Here is a 12133-nt window from a genome sequence, read left to right on the forward strand (position 1 = left end):
AATTTAATGGTTACCTTGTTCATACAACAGATTTCTGTTGGGTCGGACTTAACGAATAAACTATAAAATCAAACCAAATACGATGGTGATTTATGACAGAAATGTTCTTGTTGTAAGGCATTTGCCTCAAGAACTGACAAAAGAGGCCAAAATCGACCTTCTCAAATTTTTAGGAGCTTCAGAGGTCAAATGTCTTAGTTCAGAAAATAAGAAATCGAGCTTGGTGTTCGCGAAGTGAGTATTATTTAATAATACATTTTTACAAATGCCTCCAGCAACTTTTACTACTTAACAAACGTTTATTTCGTTTTATTTGTGAGATATGTATGAGAAACTTGGGCCAAGTTCAAAATTGTCACTGGAGTGTTCGAAGAATGAAGAATTCACTTATTTATTCAGATCTGTAGCTACGGTAGACCGACGCTTCTCTATAATTTGATAGTTCCTTGCTGCTTCCAGGTCCTTGCTGATTTTGTCTGCCAGGCGCGTTCAGCTTTTGCCATCTTTGAGTCTGGATGGTTGCTGTGGAGTCGTTTCGGTTACGAGGCCCTGGATGAGGGGGGGGGTTGTGTCATCATGATTCAAGGATTAAATTTTTTTTATCGTTCCAATTGGTTGACACCACAGAAATCCCAGACAACACTTAACATGGCGAAATGCATCTGACAGATAAAATCAATGAAGATGGGCAGGCCAAGTTAGTAGGTAACTCAATTTAACACGCTCATCACTCTGCAGACCACAGGAGGAAATTTTACAATTTAACACTTATAGTTCTGTTTTCACCATGGTTGTACTGTAAGTCTCAAACTAACTTTTTTATTTCTTTGCAGAATCATGGTCTGTGTTCATAGGCACTGCTTTCAGATCTCTTTTGAAACTGTTATACATTCTGAATATTTCTTTCTAAAATTTTGCAAGGTTGTTTGGATTGTTTGGAAAGTAAGATATAGCCTGTGTATAGTTTTTCACTAAGCCTTCAGCTTTAAAATATGTCTTAAAGTTTCATCAGCAGTTTAGCGACTCATTTTCTGCATTTCTTTTGTTTTATGGGGTCCAGGGTCCTGATTTGAGACGCTGATGATATTGATATTCAGTGCAGCAGTCTATAGATCTGATTTTTGCTTAAGGGGTTTTGATAGATTGTATCATTCTTGACAAAGAGTTTTTGAGCTGATGATATTTGAATTTGTACCTTCATGCTGCTTGGCTGTCTGACAATCTAGTGTTGATATTTAACTATAAACCTTTAAATTAAAATTTAAATATTCATTAATTCAAATATTTCAGGTTCGACAAAGAAGGACATGCCGAAGCCGTTCTCAAAATGCTTCATCAAAAAGATTTATTAGGGCAATTGATATCTGTCGAATTTGCAAGAGGGAAAGAGGTGGTCGGCGATGGCCAAACGATAAAGGAAAGGTATTTCTTTGCAATCTTAAAAAAAAAAAAAAAAAAAAAAAAATGATTATTTGCTTTCCTTTCCAGCGATGGTATTGAGAAAAACGATGAGAAAACTATGCAGAGAAAATTGTTGGAAAGTTTCCAGACGAAGTTGAATTCATGGATAAACACTGTCGATTTGACGTTGCCACCTCCTGTTCACCTGAGATATTCTTATCCCCCTCCACAATTATACGTTATGAAGAATATTTGCAAAGCGTTATCCAAGGTGATTTTTTTTTTCCAAAAAGATAGTGAAATAACCAGATGGTGAAAATTATGAATGTTATTTCCTTCTAGGTGCCAAAGTTTTACACACAAGTTCTTCATTTAATGAATAAAATGAACCTACCGTGCCCTTTTGTCGAAAACTATGTTATTCAAGATGATACAATGGATCTGATTGGAAATGAGATTCAGCCTGAAAGCTCAGAAGAATCTGAACTTGAAAGTGATGGGGATGACCAAACCGCCAACACTGTCAACATACAGAAACCAACCAGTCTTCACAATAAACCGAAAATCAAACGGCCGAGGAAGTTGATCACTCCCGTAATGCCGAAAAAATCTAAATTCGATCCGAAAATAACACCGGATCAAGTTTTTGACATTGTAAGCATGTCGAAGAAGAACATCAAACTGCACATTCCTGCCAATATATCTTCAGGAAATGAAAATGAGATTGGCAATGTTGAAATGAAAGAAGATGAAAATAAACTCTCTGAAACGGTTGAAACAGAAGTTACAGATATTCACAAAGAAACAGATTTAAATAGAGTAATTACCGAAGAAGAACTAGCAATCAATCGTGTTCCAGCTAAAGGTAAACAAAGTATATTTGTCTGTGAGATTTTTCCATTAATTAATTATATGCATTTTTTTTAGATTTCCATCTTCTGCCTGTTTTTAAAAATTATCAACCAGGATTACCGTCGTCTCGGCTATACTTGAAAAACCTAGCAAAGACTGTTCAAGAGTCAGATTTGAATTTTATTTTTAAAAGATACGTTACAGACGATCAAGAAATACAAGAAAGCCTGTAAGTTTATTTATTTTATTTTCCTTACTTATAAACAATTGAATTTTTAAGTTTTAAACTTGATTTAATTTTTTTAGGTTTGACATTAAACTAATGCAAGAAGGAAGAATGAAAGGGCAAGCTTTCATCATGCTACAAAGCACAGCCTTAGCAGAGAAAGCTTTAAAGGAAACAAACGGTTTTATGCTTAAAGGAAAGCCTATCGTAGTGCAATATGCAAAATCACAAAAACCAAAATGAATTATGTAAATATACCTATTTTTATATACATATATGTTATTTATTGTTTTTACATTGATTTTTTTGTGGGGGAGGGGGAGGTTATGGTATTACATTATCCATGTATTTTTTTAACCACCATAAGCGAGGCAAGAGAATTTTAAATAATTTGTACTGTAATTTGATTTTGCAAATAATATTTTTGTGTCTAATATTACACTGTGAAACATGGAAATTAGTAAATTGATTAAATGTGGACAATCAATCTTTTTTGTAAGTAAATATAGGTTGGTATTTTGCCATCTTGTATTAGTGGTTGCAGTTCTGCGGATTCCATAATCAGTTTGTACGGTGTGTTCAAGTATGTTCTAGTACTTTTAAACTACAGAGTGCGAATAAATCGTCGCTGTACATTTTCTATTGAATTATTTAATATTTTCTGTTGTGGTGACCAAACAACTGTATTCTAAAATGGGTTGGACCATTTTAGACCCATAGCCTTAAACTCATTGTTTCTGCAGCCTTAACATTTTTTGTAGTTCTATGTAAATTCTAAAATTGGGTAGTCATTGAAACATTTTTTGATATTCTACCCCTTGTACTCAAGGTGCCAAAATACGAACCAAAAGAATGTTTAAAAAAAATTATTAATACATAACCAGGCTTGAAATTTCTGAATGGGACAACTTGGGTAAAGACAAAGCAGTGAGGCTTAAAAAATGGCAAACATCATAGATATAAAATATAACCTTATGATTTTTTAAAGTTTTTTAATGTTTTGATTTAATTAATTAATGTATAAAAAGAATTGGATTATATTTAATTTTGTCGAATAATCCAAGAGTGTGCTGTTAAAAATAGGGTGGTGTTATTGGTATCGTATACAAATAATAGGTTTTACGAGTGATAGGTACAAATTTTAATTCCCAGCAGTTGCAAATGTAAAACAGTACATTCCAGGCTTTATATACTATCTTTGATCGTATTCTTTGAGTATACCATGATTTTTTTTTCCAATTTGCAAATAAGAAAAGAAAAATCATGAACCGACATACAATTTAGATAAGCAATAAAAAATGTTCCCAGGAATTATTAATGTAAAAGGGAAAAGAGGTCTTGACAAATATGCAGATGCATAAATCAGTTTTGTTTAATAAAAAAAAAAAAAAAAAAAAAAGTATTTATCTCAATATGAAAATAAAATCTTAAGAGAAATCATTTCTCTGATGATATGTTAACCTTATTTAAAAAAAAATAATAATAATAATAAAAAATGCCCCCAAATCTGTTCATTCATTTAATTAATTAATTTATATAATTAAATTAATGAATTTTTTATACATTTTCTATTTTGTTAAGTCATACAAAAGTCCTTTATTATAATTATTTTAATAATTATTTTTTTAAACATAATGAGTTATTTGAAGTAACCGAAAAAAGTCTTCAGAAAGTATCAAGGGGCCAAAGGAATATGCTAAAATATTATTGAAATTTCTCAATGGTACATCTTGGACAAAATCAAAGCAGTGAGGCTTTAAAAAAATTGATGAGAAACATCAGGATATAAAATATAATCATGATTTTTTAGTGCTTTTTTAAAACTTAATTAACGAATAGACAGAATCGGTTATTATTTTTTAAACATAATGAGTTATTTGAAGTAACTGAAAAAAGTCCTTAGAAAGTATCAAGGTACTAAAGGAAGATGCTAAAATATCACATAATCTCAATGGTACATCCTGGACAAAGTCAAAGCAGTGAGGCTTAACAAAATAATGAGAAACATCAGGATATAAAATATAATCATGATTTTTTGGTGTTTTTTTAAACTTAATTAATGTATAGAAATACTAGGAAATTATCATTTAAACATAATGAGTTATTTGAAGTAACTAAAAAAGTCCTTAGAAGCATCAAGGGGCCAAGGAAGATGCTAAAATATCAGAAATTTCTCAATGGTATATCTTGGACAAAGTCAAAGCAGTGAGGCTTAAAAAAATTAATGAGAAACATCAGGGAATAATATAATGATGATTTTTTTTAAATGCTTTCTTTAAACTTAATTAATGTATAGAAAGAATCGGAAATTATTATTTAAACATAACGAGTTATTTGAAATAACTGAAAAAGCCCTTAGAAAGTATCAAGGGCCAAAGGAAGATGCAAAAATATCACAGAAATTTCTCGATGGTACATAAAAAAAATTAATGGGATATTACATCAGGATTCTATATCCTGATATTAAATATAATCTTATGATTTTTTTAAGTTTTTTTGTTTTAACTTAAATAATGCGTAGAAAGAATCAGAATATATTTGTTTTGTCTGTTATTAATAGGGTCGTGTAATTGATATCGTACACGACCAATAGGTTTCAGGTCAATTGACGCGTAGTGCAAAGTCGTGCCACCAGCCCCAAGATGATTATTGACTTTCCGCCGAGGCCCCAATGAGCTTGGGTTTTGTCCCAGCGTCGTTTTTCGATTTTTCAAATGGATTTTGGGCCGGAAAAAAAAATTAAAAAATCCTAGTAGAGAAAAAACTCGACCTTGTCATGGTATTAAGTTTAATTATTAGATTTTTAATAAAAATAAATAAATTGCTGGATGACGTGGTGTCGTGCGCGCGCATAGATGGTAAAAAAGGTTTCCGCCCACTTTACCCTTCTTGCTTCTGGTTTCGACCAAAACTCGATTTGTTTGCTTATTGTAACCTATTGGGTTGCCCTCTGTTTTGTACTTTGCAAGAGATTTACAACTGAAAGAATAGGGATTGACAATCGGTTAGTTTAGAGAGTGGTTTTTATTTTTTTATTTTTTATTTTCGCCTTGTGGAAGTGTTTTGTTTACTTCAGGCGGAAAACAAGATGAACACGATGGAAGTTTCACCGCAGCAGAACGGTTCGATACAGTCGGATTCCTCCGGGGACGAAAAAAAGACGAATTTGATCGTTAACTATCTGCCCCAGAACATGACCCAAGACGAGATGAGGGACTTTTTCGCGTCTATCGGGGCCGTGGAGAGCTGCAGGCTGATGAGGGACAAGGTGGGCGGTTTTAGCCTGGGCTATGGCTTCGTCAACTATTTCAGAGCAGAGGATGCAGAAAGCGCCATCAACAGGCTGAACGGGTTGAGGCTGCAGAATAAGACGGTGAAGGTATCATACGCCCGGCCGAGCTGCGATGCCATCAAGGGTGCCAATCTGTACATATCCAGGCTGCCTAACAACATGACCCAGGAGGAGCTGTACAAGATGTTCTCACCGTATGGAAAGATAATTACGCATAGGCTTCTTGCTAACAACAACGGCGAGCTGTCACCCGGGGGCGACAAGGAGGCGAAAGGCGTCGGTTTCATACGCTACGACCAGAGGGTCGAGGCGATGAAAGCCATAGAGGAACTCAACGGTTCCGTTCCGAAAGGTTGTTCCACCCCAATAACCGTCAAATTCGCTAACAACACCAATCGGGCGCAGCAGTCCGCCTCTGCCAGGCACTTTGGCCCGATACACCACGCTTCAGGAAAGACGATGATGACCATGAACAAAAACTTTCAGAGGTTTTCACCGATGGGCGACCCCCCCATGATACCACAGAGGAATTCCACCAACGGCACCGGTTGGTGCATTTTTGTCTACAACCTCGGCCCTGACACAGAGGAGAATGTCCTCTGGCAGTTGTTCGGACCGTTTGGAGCTGTCCACAGCGTCAAAATAATCAAAGAAAAAGGATTCGGATTCGTCAATATGGTCAATTGCGATGAAGCCGTTGTCGCTATACAGTCCCTCAACGGATATTCTCTTAATGACCGTCAACTTCAAGTATCATTTAAAACCAACAAAAACAGGCCGTTTTAGTGCATTTTTAAACAAATTGAAAAAAAAACAAAAAACCTCAGATCTTCCTTTTATGTAATGTGAACAGTATCTAGTCATTTTAATTTTGCAAAAACAGTTTATTTCCTTTCCAATTTTTTTGTTTTCTTTTTCTTTTTCATTTATAATTTTTTTTCTTTTTTTTCAATACAGTTTTTTTTTCTATTTTTGTTTTTATTTTGTTTTATTTTAATTTTTTTATTTTATTAATTGTCCTTTTTATCCCCCCTATTTTGTTTTAAATATGTATAATTTTTATTTTTATTTTTATTTTTTGTTCCGCATCTTTCGAGAGAGAACGCTCTGTGATAGGATCGGAAATGGCTAACCAGTATTTTAATTAACTGCATGACCATTTGTATTTGTTTGTTCTTTTTTCTCGCAATTTTCATTTAATTTTAGTTGTCAGCTGTGATTTTAATTTTAGTAATTTAATTATATAATAATATATTGTAATTTTTCTTTTTTTTTATAATGTAAAGTATATTGTCAATGAAATGGCAAGCTTGCGAAAATAATTTTTCTTCTATAGTCAATACAATTGGGCAGTCTTTAATTTTTAGATTAGACAGATGTAAAAATGTCTTAAAAAATTTTAATAATTCACATTTTTTGAGATGTACGCCACATTTCTCAGCGACGTTTATTATTTATTGAAATAGAGAAAAAAATATCTCAATGAATTACAAGAACAGACAAATTTTTTTGTATAAATCATCGCCAATCTGGTTACAGAGGACTAGTCATGGCTATTAATCATCACAGAGAAAAAATACTCGATAAAATTTTCCACTAGAGATTTCCATTGTGTGGCTTTAACAAAATTTTTCTTTTAAATTGTGTTCGTTTTTGAAGTTAGACAGATCTGAATGTGCTATTTTGAAGCTTCTAACCTAAATTAATGCAAAGCTTGTTGGCTATTAGTTTTCTAAAATTTCGTAACATCTGATAATTGATTTTTTACTTCCTTTATCGTGTTCAAGTTGAAATAAACAAGGTTCTACTGAAATTTTTCTAAAAACGTGCACAATGTAACGACAAGTTTAAATTTAAAATGAACTGTGATGAAATTAAACAATTTTTTAAATTGTATATTGTGCAATTGTTTAAAAACTATTTTATACAAAAATACGCTCTTTTCTTGGATGAACTGAAAGCAAATTAAACAAAAAAATTACTAATAGATTATAAAAGATAATTAAATAATAAATTATTGTTTAATTGCCAGCAGTTCCGAACAAAAAACAGTACATTCCAGGTTTTATATATTATTTTTTTATCATATTCTTTGGCTATATCATGATTTCTTTTCTTATTTTCAAGTTAGAAAGAACAAAAGCACGAATCAACATACAACGTAGATCGGTGTTAATAATCTTCCAAAGAATTATTAATATAAAAGGGAAAAGTGGTATTGTCAAATATGCAGATGCATAAATCGAAGTTTTATTTGTTTATTTAAAAAGAAAAAAAAATTCTTTTGATGTACTTATCTCAACTGAAAAAATTTTGTTTTTTCTCAAAATTCGCAAGTGAATCATTTCTCTGATGATATGTCAGTCTTATTTTAAAAGTTTTCGTTTCTTTTATACAATTTTTTTCTCTCTCTCTCTTTCTTTCTCTCTCTCTCTCCAACTGTATTTTTTCATTTTATTATCAGGTGTTATTTCTTTAAAATTATAATTTTAGTTATAATTTTGTATTATAATTAAAATTATTTTGTTAATTTATTTATTTATATAATTAAATTAATGGATTTTTTATATGGTTACTAGTTTCTCAAGTCACACGAAAGTCCTTTATTATAATTTATTTTTTAAATTGATTATGTTTTTATTTTAATTATTTTTTAAACATAACGAATTATTTGAAGTTACCAAAAAAAAGTCTTACGTAGAAAGACTCAAGGGGCTAAAGGAATATACTAAAATATTAACGTAAAATGATGGAAACGTATAAGACTGGTATAAGACTGATACATTAACATTTGGGTAAGTGGTTTAATCATCCGCCAAAACATTAAATTGTATAAAAATAGATTGAAGTGTTTCCAGCTGTGTGTAATTGTTTTCGGTTATATTAGCATCGATCTAATTGTTTGCAGTTATAATGTGTCTGTGAATTTGTATTCTTGTCAGATTTAGCATTGGTACAAATGTCTAATACAGTACTCTCTCAATAATCCAAACTAATAATTGCAGGGAGATATTCGGATTACAAAGATTGTTAAAAAAATACATATATATATTTTTTTAAATTCAACACACTATTATTATTGCTTATTACAAACGAAACTTTAAACAAATTAGAGTACTTAGAATACATGCATAATGTCAAATTTTAGTTTAAGAAATCAGTTAGAAAAAATTATTTTCTTCATTGCTTCACTCTCTTATATTTATTTGATCAGTAGGTATACTATATTTAACACAAGAAAAATGTAGACTGATCACTGATCTAACATTTAATTTTTTAGTTGAAAAGGGAGGTGAGGGATTTCTTGAACGAAAGAAATTCTTGAAAAATAGTCTAAGCTGATCTTGATCTTTCTTATTACTCTCTTTCTTTCTCTCTCCCCTCCCTCCATCCCTCAATCACTCACTACCTCTTAGCTCACTCACTTTCTCCTATTTACTCATCATCTCTAATTCACTTTCTCTCACTCACTCACTCTCATTCATGCTCTCACTAATTTAGTTACTCTCACTCATTTACTTTTGCTCTCTCTCACTCACTTATTCTCTCTCTCTCTCTCTCTCTCTCTCTCTCTCTCTCTCCCTCTCTCTCTCCCCAAATATGTTTCATTAAAACCTAATAAAATTTAATACCGACCTGTACCAATCTATTCTTCACTAAGTGAAGTATTTAATAGCTAATCAACTTCAGCAGTTAGACCGTTATATATCTATTTTTTTCAATCAATTTTACTTCATTCCATGGTTAGAAATATTTAAATTCAAATCTACGAATGAAATATCAAAGCAAGTGATACTTAATGAACCGACAGAATTTTTATTTTTTATTTCATCGATTTTCTTGTTAATTAGTAATAACTTGAAATATTCATTAATTAATGGCCAACTTCCTTATTTATGTAGATATGATAATTTCACTGTAATATAAATTTGATTTTTTCTCGAAAAACGAATAATTAGTACAACACTGCATTTTATATCTTAATGTTTTGTTGGTCTAAAAATAAATTTATTTCTTCATTATTTTTTAGGCCATTTTTGAAGGCAAATAAAATAATTTATTTTATTCCCATGTTTTGGCTTCCTGTGCCATCCTCTATGCATTTTGTTTCTTGCAGTATATTTAATTAAAATAGTTCCAGAAATAACTGGGTTATTTATTTGATTATTCAGAAATTGTGAGATGCGGTCTGGTGTGATGCAGGTTTTAGAAAAACATTTTCTTTATCGCTCCAACGTTTCGATCTTTATTGAGCTCATCTTCAGGTCCTGGGATTTACAAACATTGTTTAAATTTAACAAATACATGTAGGATGTGGAAAAAAGTCAATTTATACAATGAAAAAAATATATTTTTTTTATGGCCCTGAAGATGATCTCAATAAAGATCGAAACGTTGGCGCGATCAAGAAAATGTTTTTCTGAAACCTACATCACACCAGACCGCATCACACGGTTTCTGAATATTCATCGACTAACGGTCACTAATCACCACACAAGTTATTTATTTGTTGTTAATAGTTCTGGAACTATTTTAATTGTATGTACAGTATTACAATAAATATCTTGCATTGTGTAAGGCACAGGATATGAAAACATCACTGTAAAATTAAGTTAATTATTTTACCCGCCTTCAAAACTGGCCTACAAAAAACTAACCAAAAAGAACAACAAAAATATAAATAAATTTAAAATAAATGCTTTTTTAATTGAACAACATATGTAATAATGTGATTGGTACCGTTCATCTTGGCCTGCCTATCCTTTCTGGGTTGGTTGATCAGACATGTTTTGGCATTTCGCCTACTTCACTGTCTCTTGATCACATAAATGGTAATGATCGAATTTCAGGTTCATCATCATCATCAGCAGCAGGAGTTAAATGTCATAATATTTATTAAGGCCTTTGATTCGCTCTTAATTTGCAGCTATTTGACCGTTACTGATCATGCCTTGTTCACCATACTGCTTTTTGTGCATTTGACCTAGATCATTAGATTAGTGAAATTATTGTTTGCTTAAGTAATATATTGAAGAAAATTTATTTGCATTTATCTGAACAGTTGCTGTGATAAATAGTCCTGGAATTAGCTTAAAAGAAATAATTTTGCTAAATTTAAAAAAAGTAGGTTTTTAAAGATATTTAATTTTTGTAAAGGCCAGAAATATAAGATTAATGATTAAAGAAGAGGTGTTAAAATTTTGGTTTAACATAAATATTTTAAAATAGAATTCTTTACAATTATTTTGTTGACAAAATTGTATAAATATGTAAGGTTTTGGTTGAAATGAAAAATTTAGTGCCATGAGCGGGATTCGAACCCAATTACTACCAAAGTAATAATTTGGTCAACAGACCACTAAATATAATGTATTTTTATAAATATTTTAAACGTGTGTGTGTGTGTGTGTGTGTTGTATTTAAAACTAATACGAATAGTAATTTTTTTCTGGCATAACTTAAAAAAAAAAAATATTCAAAGTAATTATTTTTAACATTTTCAGTGAACAGAAGAAAACAAAACATTGAGAGCGTCTATAGACACAATGATTATACTATACTGTATAATAATATTTTATTAAATGGAAATGAAAAACTTTTATACATTAAATGTATAAAAATTGCATTGCAAAAATTTGATCGACTCGGTCATCCCGGTTTGCACATTTTTGCTGGATTTAACTGTAAGACACATTTTGACATTTTTTAACACTACGTTGTATCCGTGAAGTATGAGTCTAATTTAAAAAAAAAAAATTCTATATTTTATCCTTGTTCTTGTCTGTTAGATACCAGGCACCGGTAAAAGCCAATATTAATGGAATAGCCATTCTAACAAACCTAACGGGAAGTTTATGCATATACAATATGCTACTTATAGACCACGGAAGTACAGAAAAAAGGAAAGAACCTGAGTATGAGCTTTAAGCTTCAGATTGTTGAAAACAACAAACTGTGAGTGAGATCCAACTTTAAAAAAGAAAAAAGGCTAGTTTTATTTAATCGAGAATAACTAATGTCCAAAATGGTTATAATTGTCCTCTAAAGATTCCACATCCAGATGAATTTTTGGTTTAAAATTTTTGTTGGCTTTCAAAAATAATATTGCATGTTTTGAAATGACCTTGTTGAGGCTGAAACTGAATACAACCACCTGCTATTTTTAATAAATGAAATTATATTTTCAAGCTGTTTTTCTTTTCCTTGTTACATCTATTTGTCAATTAGTGAACTTTTCATGGTATTTTAAAGTAATTATGGATAGAGTAAATATTTTAATTGGGAATTTTTTCTTGGCAATATTTTTTGGGAGTTTTTTGTTATTTGTATGATATCTAAAATATTTGTATATTTAAAGCTAG

The 12133-nt window shown here is 31.2% G+C and overlaps 1 protein-coding gene and 1 pseudogene across 2 annotated transcripts; both read left to right on the plus strand.

The window, feature by feature from the left end:
- On the plus strand, positions 1-11972 carry LOC106663043 (RNA-binding protein 40). 2 transcript variants are annotated; one of them, XR_001339986.2, is made up of 8 exons: positions 1-234; positions 1291-1422; positions 1489-1672; positions 1744-2266; positions 2329-2482; positions 2560-2727; positions 11276-11455; positions 11561-11967. XR_001339986.2 is itself a non-coding variant. In XM_014387548.2 (7 exons), the coding sequence occupies exons 1-6, from the start codon at positions 83-85 to the stop codon at positions 2720-2722; spliced, it is 1308 nt and encodes a 435-aa protein (XP_014243034.1). In that variant the 5' UTR covers positions 1-82; the 3' UTR covers positions 2723-2727; positions 11276-11972. The 2 variants fall into 2 exon arrangements, 1 of the variants encoding a protein (XP_014243034.1); XM_014387548.2 differs by having other exon boundaries at positions 11276-11972.
- On the plus strand, positions 5347-6640 carry LOC106663046 (annotated as a pseudogene).
- Positions 11973-12133: the final 161 nt, after the last annotated feature.

Source organism: Cimex lectularius, unplaced genomic scaffold, assembly GCF_000648675.2.
Source record: "Cimex lectularius strain Harlan isolate CLEC.00 unplaced genomic scaffold, Clec_2.1 scaffold131, whole genome shotgun sequence".
Lineage (NCBI taxonomy): Eukaryota > Metazoa > Arthropoda > Insecta > Hemiptera > Cimicidae > Cimex > Cimex lectularius.

Bases quoted from the DNA above. Each gene is read 5' to 3' on its own strand.
- LOC106663043 (XM_014387548.2), top strand. From the start codon at position 83: ATGGTGATTTATGACAGAAATGTTCTTGTTGTAAGGCATTTGCCTCAA. The intron at 235-1,290 runs GTGAGTATTATT...CAAATATTTCAG, and splicing joins TCGAGCTTGGTGTTCGCGAA to GTTCGACAAAGAAGGACATG. The intron at 1,423-1,488 runs GTATTTCTTTGC...TTTCCTTTCCAG, and splicing joins GGCCAAACGATAAAGGAAAG to CGATGGTATTGAGAAAAACG.